Source organism: Macaca mulatta, chromosome 5 (genome assembly GCF_049350105.2).
Source record: "Macaca mulatta isolate MMU2019108-1 chromosome 5, T2T-MMU8v2.0, whole genome shotgun sequence".
Taxonomy (NCBI): domain Eukaryota; kingdom Metazoa; phylum Chordata; class Mammalia; order Primates; family Cercopithecidae; genus Macaca; species Macaca mulatta.
The window spans coordinates 167222626-167236809 of record NC_133410.1 but is presented as its reverse complement, the minus strand read 5'-3'; the positions used below and the strand labels follow the sequence as shown (position 1 = coordinate 167236809).

The 14184-nt window shown below is 39.9% G+C and overlaps 2 protein-coding genes across 2 annotated transcripts in view; one reads left to right on the top strand and one right to left on the bottom strand.

Moving 5' to 3' along the window:
• The window catches only part of ETFDH (electron transfer flavoprotein dehydrogenase), a 37751-nt gene extending 29351 nt beyond the window's left edge, over positions 1–8400 (bottom strand). Inside the window, exons 1-2 of the mRNA XM_015139417.3 lie at positions 8208–8400; positions 26–166 (exon numbers count right to left, since the gene is read on the bottom strand). Coding sequence (XP_014994903.1) covers positions 26–166; positions 8208–8241 — 175 coding nt within the window. The 5' untranslated portion in view covers positions 8242–8400. The remainder of the gene's footprint in view (positions 1–25; positions 167–8207) is intronic.
• Positions 8401–8651: 251 nt separating this feature from the next.
• Positions 8652–13034, top strand: C5H4orf46 (chromosome 5 C4orf46 homolog; the record flags this gene model as incomplete). Its single annotated transcript, NM_001257669.1, is given in 3 exon segments — positions 8652–9082; positions 10925–12414; positions 12460–13034. Coding segments are annotated over 2 exon segments (345 nt in total). The 5' UTR covers positions 8652–8893.
• Positions 13035–14184: the final 1150 nt, after the last annotated feature.

Sequence of the window (14184 nt, the reverse complement as noted above, 5' to 3'; positions counted from 1 at the left end):
GAATTGTACACAAATTATTACTTACCTTCCCATCTCTTGTCCTTATCCCGGGGATAAATAGTATAATGGGTAGTAATTCGAGGCACAGTAGAAGTTGAAGACCATCTTGTAGCACACAGAGGTAGATAATTTTTCTTAATTTTTAAGGCATGAAAGCACTGATATGCTGCACAAAAATTATGAAAATTATTATCTTCCTTAAAATTAGTTTTCCTCAGTAGACTGAAAAAATATAAGTGAATATTTATAAAGATTCACATATATTATAATAAAAATATAAATAAGTATAGTGAATTAGACTATACTCTTTCCTAGGTGAACAATTTGAATAGCTGTTTCTCATAAAGCAATGTTTTCAAATCTTAAATATTTTAAAACTAATAAACAAATTTATTCAATTTAGCTCATGTCAGGCTCATGGATTAGTCATGAAAGCTGAACACTTTGAGAGTAATAGAGTAGTATAGTAACTGTGTAGGTCAATGGCTTTAAGCACAAACTTGGTTTTATGGTCAGGTTCTTTTTAAAATAAGCTGACCTACATATATGGCAGTAGCTGCTGCTGTTTCTTTTCTTTTTTTTTTTTTGAGACAGAGTCTTGCTCTGTTACCCAGGCTGGAGTGCAGGGGTGCAATCTCGGCTCACCACAGCCTCTGCCTCCTGGTTTCAAGCGATTCTCATGCCTCAGCCTCCAGAGTATCCGGGACTACAGGTGTGCACCACCACACCCAGGTAATTTTTGAATTTTTTTTTTTTTAGTAGAGACGGGGTTTTGCCATGTTGGCCAGGCTGGTCTCGAACTCCTGGCCTCAAGTGATCTGCCTGCCTCAGCCTCTAAAACTGCTGGGATTACAGGCATGAGCCACTGTGCCTGGCCACAGTATCTTCTGATATCCTTAAAAATGTGTGCATTTTTGAGTCAGCAAAAAGTATTTTATGGAAATGAACAGAAATGTGCAAAGATTTATCTGCAAAAATGTTCACTGAACCTTCTCTGCTGTCCTCAAACCTTCAACTCTACCTTTTCTTTCCCTTATCCAGGGCAGGTACCCTAGCATCAAACCTAATAAAGACAGAGGCAATTAGATGGGAATTTTCTCAACTCCTTGGCAATAACTTCTAATATAATCTGTATTTGTGCCCATACTTTGTTCATTATCTCAGTTTATAGCAGGAGAGGTGTCTTTTCTCCCACTGATTGTACTCAGTGAATATAGTGAAACAGACTATATATTCTTCCCCACTGGGGTTAATCTTTCTAGCTGGATGATGAGGCTTATCTCTACCGTTGTCTTAGAGACATTCCTCCATCTGATCCCCTCCCTTCTGATCTTCAATTTTGACTCCCTTCTCAACCTCTGTTCTCCTTGATAATCATCCCTATCATTAAAAAAAGACAGAGAATCCTCCCATGAAACCACTCTTGACAGATATAAAAACCTATATTTGAAGCTATATTCATTAGAAGTCTGTTATAGGAGAAGGGATAGAATAATAAAAAAAAAAAGAATAAAGACTTCAGAAATAGTACACATACGTATATGGTATATAATAAAGATACCATTTCAAATTAGGGAGAAGAAATGGTTACTCATTAAATGGTGCAGAGATAGCCAGAAAGCCATTCAGGAAAAAAGGTATACTCTGCTCCCTATGTCAAAATGAATTCTGTTTGATCGAAGATTTTATTAGGGAAAGTTCAAAGTAGAGAAGACTATGGTAGGCTGGGCACAGTGGCTCATGACTGTAAATCTCAGCTAAGGCAGGAGGACTGCATAAGGCCAGGAGTTCAAGATCAGCCTAGGCAATATAGCAAGACCTCTTCTCTACAGAAACAAAAAATAAAAAGTAAAAAAATTAGCTAGGTGTGGTGGTATGCACCTGCAGTCCTACCTACTCAGGAGGCTGAGGTAGGATGATCGCTTGAGCCCAGTAATTTGAGGCTGCAGTGAGCTAGGACCACGTCACTGTACTCCAACCTGGGCGACGACCACTTTGTCTCAAAAAAAAAAAAAAGACGGTGATATATCCATAAATCTTTCAGTTTTCTCCTCCCTTTGAGTAGTGTGGGATGAACGTACTGGGTAGCTTCTAACAAGTAGAGAATGGAAAGTGAAAAATGTTAACTTTACAGTAGAGAAATATGGCAGATACCACTTTAAGCAAGTGATCAAGTTTAACGCTACCAGCAATAAGACATATTGATACCATGTATCCCCTGATATGATGTGGTGAAAAGGGTTCTTTACCTCTGTGGTATTTATCCCCAAAAATCTTTAACCTCAGTCTAATCATGAGAAATCATCAGACAAACTCAGATTGAGGGACATTCTACAAAATGCTCGACCAGTACATATCAAAAGTGTAAAGGTCTTGGGACACAAGAAAACAGAGGAACTGTCAAACTGAAGTAGACTACGGAGACCTGCCAACTAAAGGCAACCTTGTGCTCTGGACTGGATCCTGGACCAGAAAAAGAAGATCTGAATAAAATCTGTAGTTTAATTAACTTTATTTCATCAATGTTAATATTTTAGTTTTGATAAATATACTATGGTTATATAAGACATTAAGCTCAGCAAAGGGCATATAGGAACTCAGTACTATCTTTGCAACTCATCTGTAAATCTAAAACTATTTCAAGGTTAAAAGTTGAAAAAAAGATTATGGTGATAAGAAAGATCAAACCCAAATATAAGAGCTAAAACCATAAAACTTTTTGAAGACATGAGTGTAAATCTTTGTGACCTTGTGTAAACCAAAAATAAAATTCTAATCCCCTAAACCAACTGAATGGACTCTCCTCTTGGCCAAGGGGATTCCAAAGAAACCCAAAAAAGTAGTTCATGCCATGATGGTAAGTGGGGGGTCAGACATGCCTCATTATACCCTCTCCCTTTTGGAGTTCAGACGTAACTGACCATCATTAACATTAATATCAAAATCCTAAGACTGACAGAACAGACTCTTTGTAGCAATAAGATACCAACTCCAACCTGACTCTGGTATAACATCCCATGACAACAGGCCCTAGAGGAAATCAAAGTATTGTACCCCAAAATATATTTCTTGGACATAATTTTTGGATTGGCCCTGTAAAGCTGTCTCTTGTTAGGAAAATTTACATTCTGTGGAGAATTCTCTTCCCTTTCTTGGCCTTTTCCTGATCTAGAAGAGATTTAACTAAGAGTCTGATACCTTTTAAGGCAAGCTTGTCCAACTTGGAGCCCATGGGCAGCATGTTGCCCAGAATGCCTTTAAATATGGCCCAACACAAATTCGTGAACTTTGAGATGTCCTGCCTTTCCAGGCCAAGCCAACGTAAACCTTACACGTATTGATAATGTCTTTGCCTGTAACTTCTCTCCCTAAAATGTATAAAATCAAGCTGTAACCCAACCACCTTGGGAACATGTTCTCAGGACCTCCTGAGGCTGTATAATGGGTCATGGTCCTCACATTTGGCTCAGAATTAATATCTCCAAATAGTTTACGGAGTTTGGCTTTTTCATCAACACTTGGGCTAGGCAATGGTTTCTTTGATAGAACAACCAAAAACACAAGCAACAACAAACAATACAGTTAAATTGCACTTCATCAAAATTATAACCTGTTGTGCGCCAAAGGATACCATCAAGAAAGTGAAAAGATAGCCCATGGAATGGGAGAAAATATTTTCAAATCATATATCTGATAATGGACTTATATTTAGAATACATAAAGAACTCCTATACCTAGTAATAAAAAGACAAATAACCCAATTAAAAAGTGGGCAAAGGATCTGAATAGACACTTGTTCAAAGATGATATACAAATGGCCAATAAGTACATGAAAAGACGCTCAGCAGCATTCGCCATCAAGGAAATGCAAACCAAAGCCACATGAGATACTACTTTATATCCACTAGCATGGCTATAGTCAAGAAGACAAGTAATAATAAAACCACCTTTGCAAAACTTATAACAGATAAAATTATTACAGTGAAAGAGATCTGACCTAACTGACTCCATCTTGCTTCTAACCTCCAAGTAGTCCTTGTTCATTCCTGGGAGTAGGCTGAATTAACTTTGGGAGTTTATAGTTTAATTGTGAAACAAAGACAATCACAGCCCTTTCCCAGGACAAACCCCCTTCCTTCCTGGGGACCAGACTGTCTTTGCAGGACTAACAAATTAGCTACAAGATTAGAAATTATGGTTTAAGAGTCATGCAGCTGGAGGTGGCAAGATTCTGAACCTTCCCAAAGTGTTCCCGGCGATAACATCACTATTTTAAAATCTAGGATCACTACTTGAGATATTTTGCAGATCCTGCACTTGATGGATCAGCTGGCACCACCCAGATCAATGAACTGGCTCATCTGGTCGTGTGGCTCCCACTCCGGAACTGACTCAGTGCAAGAGGACAAACTCATCTCCCTATGATTTCATCTCTGATCTGACCAATTGGCACTCCCCATTTTCTGACCCCCTCTACTCATCAAATTATCCTTAAAATCCCCAGTCTCCAAGTTTTCGGGGAGACTGATTTGAGTAATAATAAAACTATGGTCTCTTGTACAGCCACCTCTGTGTGAATTAAACTCCTTCTCTATTCTAATTATCCTGTTTTGATAAATTGGCTCTGTCTGGGTAGTGGGCAAGGAGAACCCCTTGGGCAGTTTCAATAACAAGAGTTAGCAAGGATGTGGAAGAACTGGAACCCTCATATACTCCTGGGGGAATGTAAAAATGATGCAGTCTCTTTGAAAAACATTCTGGCAGTTCCTCAAAAGGTTAAACATGGAGTTTTCATATGACCCATTCCTAAGTCTATCCCTAAGACAATGAAAACATACTTCCACACAAAAACTTGCACATGAATGTTCCTAGCTGAACTTTTTATTTTTCTTTTTTTTTTTGAGACAGGGTCTCACTCTGTCACCAAGGGTGGAATGCAGTGATGTGATCATGGCTTACTGAAGCCTTGACTTTCCAGGCCTAAGTGATCCTCCTACCTCAGCCTCCTGAGTAGCTAGGGCTACAGGTGCATGCCACCATGCCCGGCTAACAGTTTCTATTTTTTTGTAGACAAGCAGTCTCACTGCGTTGTGTAGGCTAGTCTCGAAATCCTAGGCTTGAGCAATCTGCCTGTCTCAGCCTCCCAAACTGCTGGGATTACAGGTGTGAGCCACCACAGTTGGCCAATAGCTGAATTATTTATAACAGCCCAAAAGTAGAAACAACCCAAATGTCGATCAATAAATGGTAAGAAGTAATATATCCAAATAATGAAATATTTAGCAATAAGAAGAAATTGAATACTGATATATGCTACCACATAGAAGAACTCTGAAAACAAAATGTTATGTGAAGGAAGCCAGTCACAAAAAGACAGCATAGTATGTGCTTCCATGTATACGAAATATTCAGAATAAGGTAGTCTATAGAGACAGAAAGTAGATTAACTGTTGTCTAAGGCTGGAAGGGGCTTGGGAGTGAATACAGAGTTTCTTTTTGGGGTGATGAAAATGTTCTAAAATAGACTGCAGTGATGGTTACACAACTCTGACTATACTAAAAAACCACTGAATTGTACACTTTAAATAGTATATATTGTATGGTTTGTGACATATCTTATTAAAGTTTATTAAAGCTGTTATAAAAAAGAACATTTATAGCCACACACAAAAATGTTATGAAGAAAACAGGTAATTTTTTTTTCGAATCTAGGATTTTCAAAGTTATTTTCTAAGAATGATAAAAATCTAAAAAGTTATAATATCACTAGACTAAAAATTTAAACCATTTATGTGACCAAAAAAGGGTAAAAATATAAATGTCTTTAGTTGTCTGTATTCTCCAGCAGATAGCACGCTCCAAAAGCATTGACCTTGTTGTATGTGAAAACCTAATGTTAGGTATACATATTTGTTGACTAAATATTAGATAGTCGTTTTTGTACTTTCCTTCACTAGAGCATTCATTTATGATTGACACATGGTACGATAAAAGATTAATGCTTTTCAGAGTCATTTTCTGTGAAAAGGCAAATATTTTAGACAATAAAAATCTGTTTGGTCATCTTTTTAAAAAGTGGCAAAGAAATGAATTTACTTATGCATACTAAAAACTATAGCATTGGGGCCAGACGTGGTGGCTCATGCCTATAATCCCAGCATTTGGGAGGCTGAGTTAGGAGGATCACTTGGGGCCGGGAATTTGGGACCAGCCTGGCCAACATGGCAAAATCCCGTCTCTACTAAAAATACAAAAATTAGCCAGGCATGGTGGTAGGTGCTAGGGAGGCTCAGGCATGAGAATCACTTGAACCCGGGAGGCAGAGGTTGCAGTGAGCTGAGATTACATCACTGCACTCCAGCCTGAGCAACAGAGCAAGACTGTATCAAAAAATAAAAAAACAAAAAAACTATATATTGGGAACACTTTTTAAGCCTTAGATAACTATTCACCTATCCTAAGTTTTGAAAAAAAAGTATATTAAATACATAAAGATATTCTAGAACTCAGTTCAAGAGTTCAAATACACTATAATGAATATTTAAAATAGTTTTCAATGCATTGTAGTTTAGTGTATAGAAGTTATTTACTTCTAAAAACTGATGATTGACATATGACAAACTGTATTTCTACTGCCTGTATAGCTACTGATTTTCTTGAGAATATTTGGAACTGTGTAGTCTGAATTTCTCCAAAGGATTGGAAAAAAAAGTCACAATCTTTACCCCTTTTCTGAAAACACATCTGTTATCTCAGAGCTTTAGAGATTTAAATATTCAGTCTCCTTGGTTGAGAAGAGAGGTCACAAAGTCCACTGAACTCATAGCATCACCATATCAAAGTCACACTGCTGGCACATTGGTGTCTACTTCTTTCATGCCAGCAGGCTATGAAAATGGCAATGAATTGCCATCCAAAGAAAACAGAAATGGTAGTGGAATTTGGTTAGCACTGGGCTCAAGGCTGATTGCACCTAAATTAGGCTCTAAAGCAGATAGCACCTGACTAACGTTCCAAACACCATCTTATCCATACATTAAGTGCAGCAAAAAATGCATGGGCGACATGAAATTTAAACAAAGTTCTAATTTCTTAATATATGGAAGCCAAATTTAACAAAATTCTACTTTCATGAAATTTCATAAGAATATCCTTGAATTTTTAATATTTATACTTATTCTACCACCAAAACTTAAGTAAACTAAAGATTTTAAAAAAATAAAGCCAGTTATGACAGAATATGAGATCCTTTAGGGAACTTTTCTGTTTGAATTAACGACAACAACAAAAATTTAAGTAAAACTTTAAAAAGACCATCCAACTTCATCTGTCATGATGGTTCAAAGAATACCCATAACACGATAAGGCCCTTAGAGTTAATTTTATTTTATTTTTTTGAGACGGAGTCTGGCTCTGTCACCCAGGCTGGAGTGCAGTAGTGCGATCTCGGCTCACTGCAACATCCACCTCCAGGTTCAAGTGATTCTCCTACCTAAGCCTCCAGAGTAGCTGGGATTACAGGCGTGGGCCACCACGCCCAGCTAATTGTTGTATTTTTAGTAGAGATGGGGTTTCAAAATGTTGGCCAGGCTGGTCTAGAACTCCTGACCTCAGGTGATCCACCCGCCTCGGCTTCCCAGAGTCCTGGGATTACAGGCGTGAGCCACCGCGCCCAGCCCTTAAAGTTAATTTTAGACAACGCAGAAAAACTCCTGGTTCCAGATACACTCAGGAGACTTGGTCAACATATGAATGTCAACCATGATGTGACAGATCAGACTTCAATTTCTTTAGACTGAACTTGGACGGCTGCGAAGACGAAAGTCAGGTCAGGACAGGGAGAAAAATTGGGCAAATACGATTTTTTTTTTTCCATTTCCAACAAAGGTTTGAGGATTAGAACCAGGATTCAGGATTCAGGAGTCCACCGACGTATGTGTGTGCTGACAGGTGGTGGTGGTGCGGAGGACGTGTTGACAAGTTTTCCCCGCCCTTGACCTTTAGCCTAGATATTAATTCTTCCAACTGGGGCAACCGGAGGGAAGAAGCCAGGGTCCACTATCAAGCTGACAGAGCGTGACCTTTGCCCTAGATAGCCTGAGAAAGCTGATGAGAGAAGGTGCGAGAGGTGCCTACAGCCCCCAGGACCGGCCTTGTCCCTTTTGCCCTAACTCCTCCACTTAACCCCACCGCCCATTCCCTCTCACCGGGGCAGGACAGCTTGGTTAGCGGCACCAACATGTTCAAAGTCACCAGGACTCTCGGTCGGACACAACAGGACTGTCCGCTGCTCGCGGCGGGCGCTGGACCTCTAGGCCGCGGGGGGCGCCATCACCTGCCGGAAAGCAAGAACTCTGCTGCAGTTCGCCTCCCCGCTCTGCTGACCGCTCTTGCTTCACTGCGTTCCCGCCTCCTTCTCGCTCTGCGCCGGCGCCATGGATGACGCGGCGGCCAGCCGAGGCTTCCGGGTCATGTACCAAACCAGGGAAAGATAAGGGACTCCAAGTCCCAGCCGGGGCGCGGTGAAACAGCCAGAGCGCGGCCAGAGGGGTCCACGAATCTCACAGCACAACACACGCGCAGTGAAAGGCAGTAGAAGGCGGGGCGACGCGCACGGCTTCCTGGGAGGTGTAGTCTTCTATACGCGCGCCCTTCGAGCCCCACTGGAGGCTCGCGCAGGATCCGTGAGCGGCCTAAGGTGAACTGACTCATATGATTGGCTGTCCCGAAAAATGAAAAGTCTTTGTGGTCCAGGGCTGAGACCCACGAGGAGACGGGGCGGGATTTCTGGCGCTAAGAGGCGGGGCCTCTCGGCTTTGGGCGCGAGTGGTTAAAAGACAGTTGGTGTCGGTTCGGCTGCTCGGGCCGGATTCCGCGGTCACAGCCCTTCCCCATGGCAGACGCTGAGGAGCTGCAGGTTTCTTCGCCGCCGCCGCCGCCGCCTCCCTCTTCTCCCTCCTCTTCAGACGCCTCTGCAGCATCTTCCCCGGGCGGCCCAGTGAGTTTGGGCTGGCCAGTTCCAAGCAGGAGCAGCGGCGGAACGGTGGACCCGCTGGAGGAAGTGGAGCTGCAGATCGGAGATGTGAGTGTGGTGTCGGGACCGCGTCCCCCCTCGGCGCCTCTGGGAAGACTGGCGGCGGCGGGGCTCGCGCGGCTAGGGAGTCCCCCAATCCCCACGACCCGGGACGACCAGCCCTTCTGCGCCCCAGAGCGTGAGTGCAGGAAGCCGGGAGGATGCCAGCAGCTGAAGTGCTATCCCTCTCTGAGGGTTCCCCCTTTAGATTTGGTGGTGAGGAGTCTTAAGGGGTTATCCCTCCTCCCGCCCCACCCCTTACTGGTTTCTTTTTGTCTCGCCTTCTGATTTCAATCATCTGCAGTAACCCGAAGCCACGCCGCTCTGTGCTGCCTGTTGCTGGCTCTCTTTGCCTCTTCTTCTCCCATCGGAGAATAGTTTTCACTGCATGGGTTTGCTGGCTGGCTGTGGGTGCTTAGGATCAGGCTGTGATTTCTTTCCATGGGACTTAGAGCCTGCTGTTCTAGTTGGCTACTTGCCCAGGGACAGCTGATAATGCCATTGTCTGCCCCAGGTCTGCTTAACGCTGGACCCAGCTTGAAGGGTTTAGGTCACGTGGATTGGCTTCATTGACGGTTTAGTTCAGGACTCCTCCCTTTGTAGGATTGCTAGAATGCATACTTAGGATAGTTTCTATTAAATCTCGAATCCCCAGAAACTAGCATCTCACCTCCCAACCCTAACTCACACACCACTGGAGGGGAGAAGACAGGGAAGGGGAGTTTTATGTTCTCTTGAGTGGGTCAAGTGGAATGAGGTATGTAGGGTGTAACCTTCTGGGAGAGTTCTGTGGCCTGACCTTTCCTGCAGATTGGAAACTAGGGGATGAACCAGATTATCTCATTGCTTCCGCAAGTATTTTTCTAAGGATGACTAAAGTGCTTATCCAGCTTTTATTTTTGCAGAACAAACTGATTGCAAGTAAATATGTAGAATGAAGTGCTAATGTGTTATTTAGAAACAATGTTTTATTTTATATCATCGGTGAAGAAAACGTTTGGCTGAAAAGTGAATTTTCCACCAGGAGCTGAGTGTTTTCTGCATTTGTGTGTGATTTTTTGATGTTATTTGTCAGAGCTTAGAGTTTCTGTTCTTTGATCTATACATTTTCATTGTTTGAAGTGTTCACAGGTCAGTGCCCATGTTACCCAAGTAGCAGTAAGAATTATTTATGATGAAATCCCTCAGATACTTCTGGCACTTAGTGTCAAGGGGTCCAAGTTATCTTGTTGAGCTGAGACTCCAGTGTATTTTCATAAAAAACAACAATACTGGACCAAGCGCTGTGGCTCACGCCTATAATCCCAGCACTTTGGGAGGCCGAGGCGGGCGGATCACTGAGGTCAGGATTCGAGACCAGCTTGATCAACATGGAGAAACCCTGTTTTTACTAAAAATACAAAATTAGCCGTGCGTTGTGGCACATGCCTGTAATCCCAGCTACTTAGGAGGCTGAGGCAGGAGAATCGCTTGAACCCGGAAGGCAGAGGTTGCAGTGAACCGAGATCATCACGCCATTGCGCTCCAGCCTGGGAAACAAGAACGACACTCCATCTCAAAAAAAAAAAAAAAAAAAAAAAGAAAAGAAAAGAAAAAAAAATACTGATTTGTCATGTCTCAGACATAATGGATATTTTTCTAGCAGACCTGTTTCTTCAAAGTCTACTCAATATTAAATAATTTTCTTAGGTTCCCTGAAACAGCCAGTGCTTTAGTTTGAAAATTGATTACTTTTAAAGAAAATAACATGGGCATTGGATTCAAAGCCTTAAGCTTTTTTAGACTACTTATAAAATGAGATGAGAATTTTAAAAATAAAATTATGTCTGAGTTCTTTTTTGTTTGTTTTAGGCAGCCTTTTCATTAACCAAACTTCTTGAAGCCACATCTGCAGTATCAGCTCAAGTGGAAGAACTTGCCTTCAAATGTACGGAAAATGCACGATTCCTTAAAACATGGCGAGACCTCTTGAAAGAAGGCTATGATTCTTTGAAACCTGATGACTAATTTGGCATACTTCGTTGTTTAATAATGACTGCAATCATTCAGACTTCTTATGTCATATTTGTACATGTACCACACGTATAGAATGACCTCTGTCCAGGAGTTCTGTATATACTCAGAATGAAATTTTTCTTGGTTTTCTTGGCTTTTGTGAAAGCAGAATACCGATGCTGTTTTTGTTGCGGACCAGTACTTGTTTGTCCTTAAATACTTTATGCCTCTGAACTTTCATAGAGTCCTTTTTGAAAGTTAACTTCATCAATAGATGGTTAATATTAATAGAGCCACAATGCTACCATTAGCAAACTAGGTAGACCATTATTTGTTTTGCAACAAGATGCTAAGCATGGCAGAGTTTGAAATTGCGTTTCATCTTAAGGACCAAGGGGGGAGGTAACTTTAAGGTTGCCAGTGGTGGATCCAGCTCCATTAGGCTAAGTTGTCTACAGCTAAGGATTGTGTCTTTATTCTATATCCCCAGCACCTAAAACAGGTTCACACAGCACTCACTGAATGTTTGTTGAATAAAAGAGTTAACAAACATAATTAAAAGCTTTTTTCTTCCTATATTTAGCATGAAGACTGTCATTGTTTCTTTAGAAAATGTATGAATCTGAACTTTATTGACTTGAAGAAAAACATTCTTTTTTTTTACAGAGATTTGGACTTTGATGATAGGTTTTAAAATATATGATAAATATTTTTTGTACTTTTTTTTTTTTAAAAGACTTTACTTCAGAAAAAGGAGACTATCTAGAAAGAATGCATATTTTTTCCCTATTTATTTCTGTGGTTACTGCTTTTGCAGTTTAACCGTGTTTGTATTTGATATTTGTATATGTTTGATGGCTATTTTTAAGGTGCCTTATCAGATTTATGGCTCTGTGCTATTACTTTTTGAGCTTTGCAGGTTGTATACATAATAATTCTAAAGAAGTTACTTTGTTTGCAATGCATCAAATTTAAATGAGTGATTTTTTTTTTTTTTGTATTATTTGACCTAGTGACAGTGTTCTATTTTGCGTCTTGTATATTATGTTGCTTTTGGTGTTTTGTGTTGCATGTCAACGATTAAGCCAACTAATTCTCCACCATATATAACTTCTGGACATCTTTGATATGACATCTTAATTATTTGTAGATATGGAGATATGTACAGAACTATATTCTAATGCCCAGCAATGGGGCTATGAGAGGGGACAGATGGATGGGCAAAGAATAGTTTTGTTTAACATATTAGGTCATAGTTCTTGATTAGTTTTTTTAGTTAAAGATCACACATAGGGTGTGATTTCTATACCAAAATGCTTATTTCAGTATTAGAAAAATATTCTTACATGTCCTGAAATATGCTTATTTCACTATTAGAAAAATATTCTTACATGTCCTGAAAATTGCAGTTTTTAAAATGTGTAAAAATAAATTCTTATTAAAAGCACATTTTATTTCCATTTCTTTGGATTCATTACCTTAAAACTTTTTACTGACATATTTCAAAGATACAGGAGAGGCAAATGAGTTCAAGAAAATCCATGTATTTCTACCATGCAGATGTAATAAATGTCAGGATTTGGCTATATTTTCTTCAGACACACATATATATGTAATTGCAAATATTAGATACATTTGAAGTTCATTTTGTTACCTCTTTGATCCTGTCCCCTTCCTCCCTCCCTAGAGTCCCCAGAGGTAAACTCTAGAGGTGGCATATATTCTAGCGTGTGTTTTTATATTTTTAATACAAATATATTTTTTAAAAGCGCTATAAAATACTGTTTTATGTATGTGGTAGCCAGCCTCCAGATGGCACCAGTGATCCCTGGCCTCCTGGTGTTCATACCCCCGTATAGCCTTCTCCTGCATTTTATAGTGCTGACTTTTGTAACTACCAGGATATTGAGCAAGTGCAGTATGTGATTTTTGAGGCCATATCTTTTACTCCTTTTTTTTTTTTTTTAAGAGACAAGATCTCACTCTATTGCTCAGACTGAAGTGTGGTGGCAGGATCATAGCTCACTGTAACCTTAAACCTGGACTCAAACGATACTCCCATCTCGCTGCCTCCTAAATCACTGGGATTACAGGCATTTTTGCTCATTTTTCTCTTTTGTTTTTTTACTTGTCTGTTTTTAGATATTACATATTTTGAATACTAATAATCTGTTATGTATGTTTCAACTATCTTTTTTAGTCTGGTTTGTCTTCATATTTTGGTTATGAAATCTTGAATTTTTAAATTTTAATGTAATCTTACCAATCTTTCATAATGATTTGCTTTTTCTGGTTTTTGTATAGGAAATGTCATAAAGATAGTCTTATTCAGCCTTCCAAAAGTTAAAAAATTTTTAACATTTAGATGCTTAGTCCAACTGAAATTTGTTTTCATTTATGGCATGATTTTGGAATCTTGTTTTAATTATTTTTGCACATTTATAGCTGTTCCTCTGAGTATCATTGTTTCAAGTGCAACATCTGTCATGCAGTTACTGTATAAGGGCCAGATTCTGACCTTTCTGTTCTTTTGATCTGAAGGAAATTTGAACATGCCACCCCCAAATACGCTGATTTGGCATACTGATTATTTCAAGCTAAAGGTACTTGAGAAACAGTAGTTGCAGAAATGGTTATGTTAACTGTCCTTTCCCACCTGTAGCAAGCCATACAGACTTCTTTGAGAAAGATGCTTTCCTGATATCAAGATGAGAAGATGGCTCTAATCAGCTGAGACAGTACCAGAGGAATCTGCAAACAAACCTTACTGTTAGTTTCTTGCCATACGTTTACCTTCCCACAGTTTCTGCCTCTGGAAGCCTAAAACTGCTTTCCTTTGTCTGTCACACTTCTCTGAAATGTATTCTTTGTGGAAGATGCTATATAATCCAGAGTTCTAAGCCACTACCTGTGTTTTACCTTTTCATTGAGTTTTCTCCTGTGTGATATACACTGTATATATTAATAAAATTACTTGTTTTTCTCTTGTTAATCTGTCTTTTGTTATAGGAATCTGTCCCAACTATGAACTTGTGAGGCTTGAGGAGAAATTGTATTTCCTCCACTACAGATTTATTTGATTAACTCCATGATAAAACTGAATCTGTCTTTCCCTG